The sequence below is a fragment of the Sphaeramia orbicularis genome, chromosome 8, assembly GCF_902148855.1.
Source record: "Sphaeramia orbicularis chromosome 8, fSphaOr1.1, whole genome shotgun sequence".
NCBI lineage: Eukaryota > Metazoa > Chordata > Actinopteri > Kurtiformes > Apogonidae > Sphaeramia > Sphaeramia orbicularis.
In genome coordinates this window covers 1,997,474-2,011,918 of record NC_043964.1, presented here as the reverse complement: position 1 = coordinate 2,011,918, position 14,445 = coordinate 1,997,474, and the positions used below count along the sequence as shown (strand labels likewise).

The window sequence follows — 14,445 nt, the reverse complement described above, 5'->3', positions numbered from 1 at the left end:
AGAGACAACAAGTTATTGGACATTTGAATTAAAAGTACTCGAACATAGAGCAGGTTATTGCACATTCAATTAAAGTACTGGGAGGTTTGCTCTCATCAGAAACTGAATGATGAGGTATTCAGTTTTTTGTTGTTTTTTTTTTACCTGATTTCTCAATACGAAATTATGCCTGTGATCTTTACACTTCACTCCTTCTTTTTTAAAAAGTGTTTTCAAGAAAAAAAAAAAAAAAGTTTTGCTTTATTATTTTTTTTTCAAATAATTAGCTTTACTTTGTAAGAGATTACATTGAAATGTCAACATTATGCCATCTGGTGGACATAAAGTGAAACTACATCATAGATTTATCAGAATTTATAAGCGAAAAATGTTTGCTAACTGTAACCACACAGTCAATATGGGCTACAATTATAAAAAAAAAAAAAAAAAAAAAAAAAAAAAAAAAAGTATGAAAATATTGTCTGGGATAAATAGCAATACATCAACTGAAAATACAAAATAAACTTTTCACAGCAGGTGAATGTAGTTTGATATTGTGTCCACCAGGCGGTGTAGTTCTCACACTACCATTTACTGGAGATATCGTATGCAATAAAAATTAAACATTCGTTACTGGTAAAATTGCACGTAATAATCACAGAAAAAGGATTTCTTGTAGCTCCTAAACATTATGTCTACAGTAAAGCATAGTGTCATTATTTTAATTACTTATATATATAAAAAAAACATTAAAAAAAAAAAAAAAAAACTTTGAAAATGAGTAATTTTGCTTTGTTTAATGTAGAAAAATGCTACAGTTTTGCACTTTGACCACTAGAGGGCAACAAAGAAGCAGGTGTGTTTTTTAATCAATGCAGCCACGGTAACATGCTAATATTTCAGTAATTACTTTCAAAGTAAGATTTTAAAATTATTTTTCGTCGTAAATATCCATGTTGATTGGTTAAACTAATTAGGTTGTCCAAGTAAGACATGCAAAATATTTATTCAGGCTTCTTCACATAATGATAATAATAATAATAATAATAATAATAATAATAATAATAATAATAGCTTTATTTATATTGCACCTTTAAAAACGAAGTTTACAAAGTGCTTTGACAGACAAAGCAGAAGGGCACACCAGCAGAATACAAGATGCGAGTAAAGACACAAAAACAGAAGCAACACAATAAAAGAGATATGAACAACAAATGCAAAAACATGACACTTCAAATAAATGAAGTGAATCAGAGTAAAGAGGGCAGGGAGAACATAACATGATGCTGTCAAATCAATGTGAAAATGAAGGAATAAGAAAAGACAACATCATATATGAGAATATAAATTAATAATCAAACAGGATAAAATTCAAATTTAAAAATTTAAATTTAAAAGGGACTGACATAAAAGCAAGTCTATAAAAATGTATAATCACAGAAAAAGGATTTGTTATAGCTCCTAAACGATGTATCTACAGTAAATCATAGTGTCATTATTGTATTTACTTATATAAAAAAATAATAATTAAAAAAAGTTAAGTAATAAGATAAAAGATAAGTAATTTTGCTGTTTAATGTAGAAAAATGTTGCAGTTTCGCACTTTGACCACTAGAGGCAGCCAAGGTAACATACTAATGTTCCGGTTATTACTTTCAAAATAAGAATTGTAAATTATTTTTCGTTTTAAATATCCATGTTGATTGGTTAAAATAATTAGGTTGTCCAAGTAAGACATGCAAAGCATTTATTAAGGCTCATTTACGTTGTGACTGTCGGGATTTTAATCGTACTGAACCGAAAGCTAGAAAGCCACATTTGTTTGGTACTTTTATTGTGACAACATCCGGTATAACTTCGCCTCAGTGGTAGTCATTCTAGCGGTTCTGTGACAGGCGGCATCATGGCAGCGGAGTGCGAGTGAGTGTTCAAACCTTGTCTGAAATTTACCCCAGCAGCAAAAAAACAGACATGACAGCCAAGAGATCCAGACCACAGGAGAGTGGTTTAAAAGCGGCCGCTGTTATCTCAGTCTAGCTTTCCTAAATGACGCAGAGCTGCTGCAGCTAATTAGCAACACAGTGTGTGAGCTAACACGGCTAACGTTAGCTTGGCTTGGACAACATTTAGGACACTTTCAAACCTGTAATTATTGTACTTGTGTTTGTTTTCGGCAGCGTGTTGTCCGAAATCGAGGTGCTGCAGTCGATCTATCTGGATGAGTTGCTGGTGAACGGACGAGAGGACGGGTGAGGCTAAGCATTCCTCTTTTTTTTTTTTTTTTTTAATCAATTTCTCATGTAATTATGTAGTTGTTTACAGCACATGTATGTGTATTTAATAAATAAGGCAGCTCCGCCATTTACTGAATGCACTTCCAACCAACATTTGAAATGATGCTCTATTTTGTGTTTTTCCTGTAGCATAACTTGACCCTAAACGCAACCTTTACCTCCATGTCTGCAGAGGCCAAAACCATTTTAAATGTTTATTAGTGATATTTGCTGTTTTTTCATGGCAGAAAATGGTTGAAGTATTCAGATCTTTTATTTAATTTTTTTTTTTAGAAACAATGAACAACGATGTAAGTAAAAGTGGAAAAATCCTTTTTACATAAGTATCAACAGTGAATCTTGTTGAATCATGCATGTGTTTGTTTTCATTTACTTCTTATATTCTTATATATTTTAACTCAGAGGGACAGTAGACTTGAATTTGATCACATTGGTGACTTGTTTAGTTCTGCATAAGATAATAAAATCTTCTCCTTGGAAAAACCGAATACTAATAACAATGACATCATAAAAATAGACCTGATAAACAACACAAATGCTACTCTAAACTTATGTTTTCAAAGCTTTTTAATATCAAATACTGATCAGTTGTTGAACTTTTTGATCTCAGTAGAATAAAGGTTTGTAAGTCGTTAAATATAAAGCAGAGCCAGGCCATGGAAAGATTGAAAGCAGACAGTCTATACAAATAGGATTCCATCCTTCATCATTTGATTGTCAGCAGTGACTCATAACGGTTGTTGCATCTTGTTGGTGTTGTTTCTTCTGGAGATGGAGCTGGTTTGAACCAGTTTGATATTTGTTTGAGAATTCATTTTATGTTAAATTGAAGAGGAAATGTTTTCAGTTTGTCCAAAATGAAAATACTCTAGTAAGTACCTCAAAGTAGGATATAAGTAAAGGACCTCAGCTACTTAGTTATATTTCAACAGCTTTATAATATGAGTGTAAATGCAGGCTTTTTAAAACCAACAGCTGATTTGTCTTTGTGATTAGTCAGAGGTATTGTACACAGCTCCAGTGTGTCTGTCTATTTAATACTGCTGCTGTGTTGTATCATCATTATGTCCTCATTGTGTCCTGTCCTGGTGTGTCCTCAGGGGCTGGGAGGTGAGTCTGGTCCTGTACCCGTCCACAGCCGAGGACTCGGTCTCTCAGTTTGTGCGACTCACCCTGACTTTGAGCCTCGATCAGCAGGTCAGCAGCACCCTCCTTCAGTCCTTGTGTAGTATCTCACACTATTATATAATATAATATCATATAATGTCGTATAATATAGTATAATATAATATAATATAATATAACATAATACCTATGTTTATAAACTAACACTAGGATAAGTCTGCACCAGGTGGTCAGAACTATCTTCAGATCTAGACTTTCTCTAATTTAAAGGATCAAAATTGTAAAGCTCTTCAGGAGTTTTTCTCTTTGTATCTGTGTTCTAAGCATTACAAATAGAATCAAAATACTTTATTAAACCCAGGGCGAAATTATTGTGTGTTACAGTTGCTCCATTCAAGTTTAATAAACACTAGCTACAAAGAAATTATCAATACAACAAAAAGAAAAAAAAAAAAAGCACACACACTGATGATCATTCTGAACAGGTATACGTGTAAATAGTTAATAGTTAAACATAAATAATTTTTCACCCCAATAAAGAGTCTTAGACTTTCAAAAGTTACTTCACTCGTCTAAAACCTAAAGATATTTCACAGACTCTGTAGAAGTCAAAAATGGTCTGGAAACAGGACAAATCCACACGGCTGAAAAGCAAATGTTACTGAAAAATCACTGAAGCTACAAATCCATCATCAGACCAGTGTAGAATCGTGTGTGTGCAGCCTCCAGCAGGTTATGTAACTGATCAAAGTGTGGACAGTGTGAGTGGGTGTGTGTGGAACATTGAATGCCTGCGAGTGCTGAGCAGAAGTGTTTTACCCTTTTCTGTGACTGCATGTTGGTCAGGTGTTTAAACTGACTGCCTGTGAGACACAGATCTGGTATTACATACGACTGAGGGTTTCAACATTTCTGATCCTCAGGGTTCTGTCTGTTAACATCCACCTAATCCAGACTAAGTGCAGAGACTCTTTTTTTTTTTTTTTTTTTTTTAATTCTCCAAAAGTTCCAAGAGAATCTGCTGCAGCTCAGAGATGCGAATGTAATCAGGCTTTTACCCTCCGCTTTGATGGAGCATCTAAAGTAAACAAACAGAAATGCTGAGTAGAGCGGGGCGAGGGCTATTGTTTTTAGTTCAGTTTGTTTGTTTCTTTGTTAACACTCTAGCAGCAAAACTATTGGTTGAATTCATACCAGATTTGTTTTATATTTTGCCAGTGACCCAGAATAAATGTCATTATATTTTGTAAAGAACAACTCACAGTTCCAATTTGTTATGAATTTTTTAAAATCTTTTTTTCCCCATTTGCTTATAATGGGAGGAATTTCAAATGTCTGTAGCAGCAAAACTATTGGTTGAATTCATACCAAGTGACCGAGAATAGATGGGATTACATTTTGGGAAAAGTAGGTCAAAGTTCAAATTTTTAATGAATTTTTTACATCTTTTTTTTTCTCCCATTTACTAATAATGGGTGAGATTTCACATGTCTATAAAAACATACATTTTGTTTCAATTTACTTCCAACTTGGCACATATATAGAGACGATTGATATACTTACATCAGCACACACATAGACATGATGACATCAGCTGGATTGATGCCAAAATAAGATACAATAAGTGCAGGGGGCGGGGTTTGTTATGCCTGGCACCACTTGTTGAAATTAAAATGATTCTAAATCACTTTTATCGTATCTTTAGTTTCCAATGAGAGTTCTTCTGTTTTTCATTTCTATCAGCGTATCTTTGGGTGAAACGCCAACGTCTAACTTTCCTCCCTGTATTTTCTCAGTACCCCTCATCTTCTCCGACTATCTCCATTCACAACCCGCGGGGTCTTTCTGACGACAAACTGAGCAGGTAATAAACTTCATAAACTGCAGCTTGATGTGATTCTGTCATGAGGCGTTTCAGTAAAGCTGCAAATGGTGCATTCTGTTTTGAAGTGTCCAAAAGTGTCTTCAGTCAGAGGCTCAGTCCTGTCTGGGGTCTCCAGTCTTGTACCAGCTCATCGAGGTCACTTCACTCACTCCTTTCAGACATCAACAAATACCTGTTATCGTCTCCTGCTCTATTTCTGACTGTCCTGGTGTTTTCATTCCACAGAAAGCAAAAGAGATCCTCACTGAGAGCAACATTCCTCATGGAAACTGTGTCATCTGCCTTTATGACTTCAAGGTACAGCAATCACAAGCCCCCTGTTCCTGTTTTAAACCAAGAAAAAACAGGGTCAAAGTTACAGTTTATTTACTTATTTTTTATATTTTATTTTTATATACACAAATTTTACAGTATGTAGAACAAACAAACAAACAAACAAAAAAATATATATATATATGTGTGTGTGTGTGTATATATATATATCTATATCTATATATACATATATATATATATATATATATATATATATATATATATATATATATATATATATATATATAAATAGTTAGAGCATCTAGGTTCAACCTTTAGACAAATAAAATACAAATGGGTTTAGGACAAATTAAGCAAAAACAAAGTCAAAATAAGCATATTTAAGTATTAGATTATACAGGTTCAAGGGTTTCTTTGATTAACATAAACATCCCATTTTTCCCAATATTTTTTACATTTGTCAGCAGCGAGTATTAATGACAAAGTCAGCCTTTCCAAGTCATAAATTTCATTCACAACAGTTCAGTCCAGAAGTGTTGGAGGATCTTTGCACAACCATTTTTGAGTTATGGCTTTTTTTGCCCCTGCTAACAGTATTAACAAAAGATATCGGTCAGATTTCCTAACAAAGGTACAGTTTAGATCATGTACATTATAGCTAAATGTGTCTCAACTGAGAATCAATTAGAATTTAATCAGTGTCAACATGAGCCATATTCCTTTATTTGTTAGTTTCCCACACGATGTCTTGAATTTTTTTAATGTTTAAAAAAAACGTATTGTTTTATAATGTCAAGCATATTATGTAACATCCAAATATCTTATTCTAACTATTGGCTTTTAATTTTATGATCTGATACTGATCCATGGTTATTTTTCTGGCCTAACAACAATATTCACTAATACTTTCAAGCTCAATTTTTCCACAGTTTGAAACATTTCATTACAATAAATGTTTTGTTAGTTTGGGAAGCCATATAAGATAAGATAAGATAAGATATTCCTTTATTGATCCCACAATGGGGAAATTCACAGTGTTATCAGCAGCATAAAACATGCACATAAACATACACGTAAAACAAACAGTCATATAAATTTGAATAAAAAAGTGTTTAAAAAGGAGAGTGCAAATATGGTTTGATATGATGTAGTGCAATGGTTATAAATATAAAAAAATATATATATGTATAAATACGGATGTGAATATATGCAAGATAGATGGAATGGAGGGAGGGTTGTTATTACACCACATATGTGGTGATCTACTGGGAGCAGGGCTGATTGTGGAGTCTGACAGCAGAGGGAAGGAAGGACCTGCTATACCTGATATACGTGTAGATGTGAAAGAGGTCTTAAATTGCATTCATTTTCATTCAAGATTATAAAGATACAGAAGTCTTTAATTTAACACAGAAACCTAGTCCAGACAGCTGAGCAAACCGAAGATGATAAAATGATAAAAGACACTACCATTCTTCAAAAGGACAAATATCTGGTTAAAATACTCTTAATAGCTGCAAAAAAAAAGCTAGACGAAAGAACTGGTGGAAGTCAACCATTCCATCAAAGGACCAGTGGATATTCACAATTGAAGAAATACTTCTAATGGAAAAATTAACACACAGACTGAGAGTGCAAGAACCACAACTGGATAAAAAGTGGAATAAATGGACTATATTTACACAAAATCAATAGACTGTTGCTACCTGGGCACATTGTTTTCTTTTGTACTCATTTGTTCTCTTGTGTTTGTCTGTTTTTTGTTTTTTTTTTTGTTTTTTTTTTGTTTTTTTTTTTTTTGGGGGGGGGGGGTACTGTTATAATTGTACATAAAACTCAATAAAGATTTAAGTTACAAAAAAAAAAAAGACCATTGACTGACACCAAAATAAGAGAAGTATTGACTGAGGTGTTAGTGATACTTGGACTTAAATGAAACTGTCCCCAAGTGGACGATAGATAGATAGATAGATAGATAGATAGATAGATAGATAGATAGATAGATAGATAGATAGATAGATAGATAGATAGATAGATAGATAGATAGATAGATAGATAGATAGATAGATAGATAGATAGATAGATAGATAGATACTTTACTAATCCCGAGGGAAATTCAAGAGTCAAAAAGTCAAAGACGTAGCTGTAAATATTAATCAATCAAATTTTCATCATAACAAAAATTATCTCATGACGCTGCATTTAGAGCGGGTCTAAACCAGACTCTTCAGACACCAACAGAATCCTCCAGGAGCAAACACTCAGTGACAGTGGAAGGAAAAACTACCTTTAACAGGCAGACCCCGACTGTGGACTCCAAATCCAAGTACTAACAGTGGATATACTACTACTGATGGTGTTAGTACTGACAATAGACACCTCCATCGTCCATATACTGTAACTGTATGATAAACATGTGTCCTGTTTGTCCTCAGGAGGGAGAGACGTTCACCAAGACCAGCTGTTACCACTACTTCCACTCCCACTGCCTGGGCCGCTACGCCAGCCACTCTGAGAGGGAGCTGCAGCAGCGGGAGAAGGAGCTAGAGGAGGACAAGACGAGGGAGAGGACGGAGCATCAGGTAGGTATCTGGAGGTTTGGGACAGATGATGAGGTGCAGGTGGATCTGCTCAAACACTCACTGAGACTCGTGTGCAGGAGCTGACGGTGGTGTGTCCGGTCTGCAGAGAACCGCTGAGCTACGACGTCCACCAGCTGCTGTCCTGTCCTGCTCCACAGCTGCCCGAGGTCAAAACCTAAAATTTGTATCTGCATTTTTAGTCCAACAGCCCAAAGCAGTGTTTTTCAACCTTGGGGTCAGGACCCCACATGGGGTCGCCTGGAATTCAAATGGGGTCACCTGAAATTTCTAGTAATTGATTAAAAAAAAAAAACAAACAAACTTACTAATAAAAAATATATGGTGAGTTGACAGAGACAATCCCAAACATAAAAGACAAACTGTGGTTGTGAAACTGCAGCACTGTGGTTGTGTTTCTGTGTCAAATGTTCACTGTGGTCAGTTTCAGATGCTGCAGCTCTTTCATAATTCATAGTTTCAGTTCTTGTTTGTTCGGTATTAATTGTCCTCCTTGTAAATCACAGCTGGACTGACTGGACAGATCCTGACCAAGGAAAATCACATTCTTCCTTTGTGCAGTAATCTACACCTGGATTAACTGCCTCTGTCCACAATAATAGACATGATATAGACTAAATGTCCTCTAAAATTAATGTTTAGTAGTAACATAGTATAGCAAACTATTGCAGGATCAGAAACAAATTAATTTTAGCAAAAAAAAAAGTCTCCGTTTTGAATGTGTGGGATCACTAGAAATTTGTGATGTTAAAATGGGGTCACAAACCAAAAAAGGTTTGGAACCACTGGCCCAAAGGGTCCGGTGGACTGTTGGTATCAGCTGTCATCCATCCGTTATCTGTAAACAGTTTTTCAAGAATCTTCTTCTTTGAAACTGTCAGTCAGAATGACTTGATATTTGTTGTGGAAAATCTTTGGGGGAAGGTCTACCAGGTTTGTTCAAAGAATTGGGGAAATATTGATTTTTGAATCTTTTATGAATTTTTTAAATTGTAAAAATCCCCATTGGTTTATAATGGGACACATTTGAAAGTGCTATAACTTGAAAATAGTTGAAGATATTGATAGAATTACTATTGGCAACAGATAGGAAGTCACATATGGGCTTTCATTTGGTGCCTTGACCTTTGACATTGAGTGACCTTGAAAAGGTCAAACCCAAGGTCATCTATGTCCAGATTTCTAGAAATTTCTTCTCCCAAACTGCCATCCAGAATCATTCGACATTCATAGCAGAGGTTTCTTGGGCCAAGGTGTTCCAGGTTTGTTCAAAGAATTGAGAAATATTGATTTTTTGACATTTTTTTGTGACTTTTTGAAATTTTAAAAATCTCCATTGCTTTATAATGGGAAAACTTTCAAAGTACTATAACTTGAAACAGTTGAAGATATTGGTATAATAACTACTATTGGCAATAGATAGGAAGTCGCATATGGCCTTTCATTTGGTGCCATGACCTTTGAGCTTGAGTGACCGTGAAAGGTCAAATGAATGCCAGTTAATGTCTTTAATTCTGCTGTTGGACTACAGGAGCCTCAGTCCTGTGTTTGTTATTGTGAAGGTGCTGTGCCCGTTATCGTTCTTCAAACTTCTCCCTCAAAACAACTGGTCGAATTCATTTCAAATTTTATATGTTTCTTCTTTGGGACAGTATCTACAAAGTTTGTTCACAGTTTTGAGAAATTTAGATTTTTTAATTTTTAAGGAATTTTTGAAATATGTTTGCCTTTACTTGGTCCATTTTTTGATGGTTTACAACATGTAAATGGTTACAGATATCAGTGTAGAACTAGTGAGCTGATAGGAAGTCACATATAGACTTTGAATTAGTTGAGTTCTCCTCCAGTGAAAGTACCGCCCACTTCTGTTGGGAGACTGATCTCCTGCATCAAGACCACAGGACTCAACCTGACAACCTCACAAATTCAACTTGTTATTGATTCTTGATAGAACATGCGCGTGAGATACAGGGACAGTGATCCTTTTTATCCTTTTTTTTATTTTTTATTTTTTTTGGTATTTTAAGTGTTTTAACTCTTGTCTGTGCTCACCTAGGTGGATGAGGCAGCGATTGGTTCAGATTTTCAGCTCAAGTGGTGTGAACTGCAGAAGCTTTTGGAAAAACAGCGGGCCAAAGGCGGAATTATCGACCCGGAGGTGGAGTCGAATCGTTTCCTCATCCACATAAATGAGGTGAGAAGCTTGGCACAGAAACAGGATGCAAGTGGAGGTTGTTAGGGTTTTTTTTTATACAGTTTAGTTATTGGTCAAACTTTTCTGATGTATGTATAAAACTCTGGAGCTATTTTGTCAGGAATTAGTTTTGTTCTGTTTCCCATGGAAGTAATATATCGTTAGCCTCATAGTATAATTGCCTAAGTCATATTTTTGGCCAAACTGTGACATCTGTGTAACTTTACTTTCCTGACACTGCTGATTCATTTTCTATAGATATCACAATTTGGACAAAAATATGACAGGTAATAACTTTAAGGATATGACCTATTGTGATATCAAAGATGTGTTTTTACTGTTTTTCAGACAACAGTGGAAGTCTGACACGGATAAACAAAATAACTCAGGTTACAGATGTAGACGTATCGCTTGTAGGATGAATTAATTTAGGCTATATGTAGGATTTTTTTAGAATAGCAAAAGGATAGAAAATACCTGGACTCATCCTCTTAGTGTTAGTGTGCTGCTTACATCTTACAACCTGGAAAAAGCTTCTAACATAAGATGACAATAAATAAAACTATAGGTAATACAGGGTTTCTGTGGGTCATTAAAAAGCATTAAAAGTCATTAAATAGATTTTGTGAAAATGAAGCCCTTAAATGGCATTAAAAAGCATTAAATTCAATGTCTAGAGGCACTAAAAAATTAAATACACTTGATGGGAAAAAAGCATTGTTATTCATGATTTATTTTGACTATATATACATTTAGTATAGAATAGAATAGAATAGAATGCCTTTATTGTCACTATACACATGTACAATGAGATGTACAAAGCGGCTCCTTTCAGTGCAAACATATGCATAGAATAAAAAACGATTTAATCATTTTGGTCGGAAGTATAGTGTGATGATTGACAGGCAGAACCCTTTAATTGACTTTTGTTTATGGCCAATACACAAAGTCACAACACCAGATGCTTGGAATGCAACATGCTGTGAGCGTGCTCATGCTGTGGCAAAAGAGAGGAGAGAATATTAGCAAATGTCAGAAAAATGGGAAAATGCAAGTTTCAGCAGAAGGGATTGGAGGAGGAACTATTCAGAACCTGGTTAAAGACTGTCAAGAGTAAACCGTCATAAAACTATAAATAAAACTGTATCTGCAGTTGGACATGGGCATTAAATTTGTTCAAAGTGGCATTAAAAAGGGCATTAAAAAGCATTAAATTAGATCTGCTGATATCTGCAGAAACCCTGTAATAGGAATACACAGCTTGTAAAGTTCTGGACTTTAAAGTAACTATTACAAAAAAGCCATTTATATGATTGAAAAAGTCTTTATTGTTAAAAACCAGGCTAATCCCGCCCACTGACATGGGTGAATGTCACTGTATTTGCTGATAGGTCAGTATCTTTAAAGCTGCAGGAGACTTTCGTGAGCAATTTTTCATCTAATCTGTCCATCCTCAGTCATATCCTCAGTATCATGAATCTGTTCGTATGTCTGTTATTACTCAGCTGAATTTCTTTCATTACGGTGAACAGTTTCTTAGTTCCATCCACCACAAACAAACCATGTGTTTACAGACAGAGCAGGGAGGGAACTGGGGCATCTTCGGAATTTTGTTGCGACGTGCATTGTGGGAAACGCCAGTTTGCACCGCTGTCCGACAGCAGCAGCTGGAACAGACACGAGGCAGAAACAGCAGGAGCTCCCTTCCCTCTGTGTATATTCCTCCACCATTTCCACGTTTCAGTCGTTTCTGCGTCGTGTTTGTTTCATCCATATAATATCATATGGTGAGCCTTCGTTTCCCACAATGCACGTCGCGACAAAATTCCGAAGATGGCCGAGTGACCTCCCAAGGTTATCGTTAACGAAAACTAGAATTGAAAAAACATTTTCGTGAACTGAAATAAAAACTAGATTAAAAGAAAAAAACAGAACTAACTGAAACTGTATTTTGTGTTTACAAAACTAACTAAAATATATAAAAATTATGGATAAAATTCCCTTTGTTTTCATCTTTGTCAATGTTGGATTGATACGAATGCGATTTATTTCATTCTAGCAATTTTCTGTGCTGTCATCATACGACACTTTTTGGTCCGTCACTTGTGGTTTCCAGTCGTCTTCTGGTCCCCACTCTACCTGGAAACATGGAGACTAAAGTTGGGAGAAAGCAGCAGAGTCCTGTCTGGGATTTATTTGAATACGACCACAGAGAAGAAGAGAAAAGAGACCACTGAACTACAACTGAACTACAACTAAACTAAAACTAAGCTAAAACTAAGCATTTAGAAAAAAATTAAAACTAATAAAAACTATCAAACCTGCAAAAAAATGAATTAAAACGAACTGAATTAGAGAAAAAAAAGTCAAAACTAAGTAAAACTAAACGAGACTGAAAAATCCCAAACTATTAGAACCTTGTTTCCCCCTGACTGTTTGTAAACACATGTTTTTTTTCTGGTGGATGGAACTAAGAAACTGTTCACTGTGATGCAAGTGATTCAGCTGAGTAATGACAGACAGACGAACAGGTTCATGATACTGAGGATATGACTGAGGATGGACAGATCAGATGAAAAATTGATCACAAAAGTCTCCGGCACCTTTAAGGCTGAAACATAAGTGTGACCCTTAAATGTCCTGAACGTTTCTCCTCCGTGTGAACGTCCACAGCCTCCATCTGTGGCTGAAAATGGGAACCAGGATGTGGACTCTGGCACAGCACTACCTTCTGCTTCTAATGATGAAACTGGAGTGGGGGTGGACCAGTTTGCTCCCAGTGTGCCTCACTGCAGAGGGGATCAGGGCTCAAGGAGGCAGAGCCAGGCCAGGGGTCCCAGAGGGGGCCGCTACAGGCCACAGCGCGTCACAGAGCAGCTGGACAAACTGTCACTGTGTTCCAACACCGCTGAAGCACCAAAACATGCCAAAGCTCAGGGTCAACACGGCCAGCAGACACAGGGAAACACAGACGTACGCCTCCCCGCAGCCAGCAGCGAGGCGTACGCAGATGTCGGACAGTCGGAGGCGGCGGCGTCTCCAGTCGATCATCCTCAGTGCCAGTCGGGGTCGGATATCAGCGGCGCGAAAGATGCCGTAGACTCCGGAGGCGGCCGAGGGCAGCGTGGAAGAAGGAGGGGCCCCCAGCGCCCTGCGGCCCCCGGACCTGGACGCTACCACTGGGACGGCCGGGCTCCAAGAAGCAGGGGAGGAGCCGGTAACCTGTGCTGCAGAGGGGGAGGGCCTCGGCGGGGTCCCGGGAGGGGTCACCAACACAAAATGGACAGGGAGCGGGGCAGGGAGGAGGTGCTATGACAAAGAGCAACCGGAGGGCCGATGAACAAATGTGTGTGTGCCTCCATTATTGGTCTGTGTAGATTAAAACCCGGCAGCAGATGTGACGTTCACTGTCGTGTCCTCTCCTCCTGTGCAGCGCCATCATCCTGCGCTCTGCTATGCACTTTCACGCACACTCATGTCAAAAACACATGGTGGTTGTTTTATGTCGCGATGCCATATGAATTAAAAGAACTACGAATTAAATTTACTCTGGATGTCAGTGTGTCCGTGTGTCTGTACTTCATTTTGGAGTTTCAGGCAGATTTCACTTTATCTTTTTTGTAATTTCTGGTATTCTGGCAGTTCTATGGTATGATGTAAATGACATTTTGCAAACAATACTTAGAGAGCAAAGCTGAGGACTGAGGGAAGATGGACATTAGACAAAGACATGCAGTGGAGGACTGTAAATACTTTAAGTACTGAAGTATACATTTCTGATAGTTGTTCTTTATTCCCCTTCATACTCCTACTGCACTACATGTCAAAGCAAGTTTGTTTTAGTTTTTGCATTTTTATTTTATTTTTAATTAGTTTTCAAAACTAACTTTTTTATTTTTGGAAGTTTAAGTTGAGTGCCAGTGTTTATGTTTTTATTTTTATTACAGTGGTTCTGTTGGGTCACATTCTGACAAAAGATGACTGACAGATGTGTGTTCTTAAGTAAAAATTCACATGCAAAACGTTATGATATAAATGCACAAATATGGAAACTAAAGACATTTTCACTCTAGTTTTGTGTAAGTGCAATATAGT

The 14,445-nt window shown here is 36.6% G+C and overlaps 1 protein-coding gene across 1 annotated transcript; it reads left to right on the top strand.

The window, feature by feature from the left end:
* Positions 1-1,855: 1,855 nt before the first annotated feature.
* Positions 1,856-13,909, top strand: rnf25 (ring finger protein 25). Its single transcript, XM_030141273.1, has 10 exons — positions 1,856-1,899; positions 2,157-2,228; positions 3,374-3,470; positions 5,195-5,262; positions 5,349-5,418; positions 5,509-5,580; positions 7,992-8,138; positions 8,216-8,305; positions 10,213-10,350; positions 13,024-13,909. The coding sequence occupies exons 1-10, from the start codon at positions 1,883-1,885 to the stop codon at positions 13,663-13,665; spliced, it is 1,413 nt and encodes a 470-aa protein (XP_029997133.1). The 5' UTR covers positions 1,856-1,882; the 3' UTR covers positions 13,666-13,909.
* The last annotated feature ends 536 nt before the right edge of the window (positions 13,910-14,445 follow it).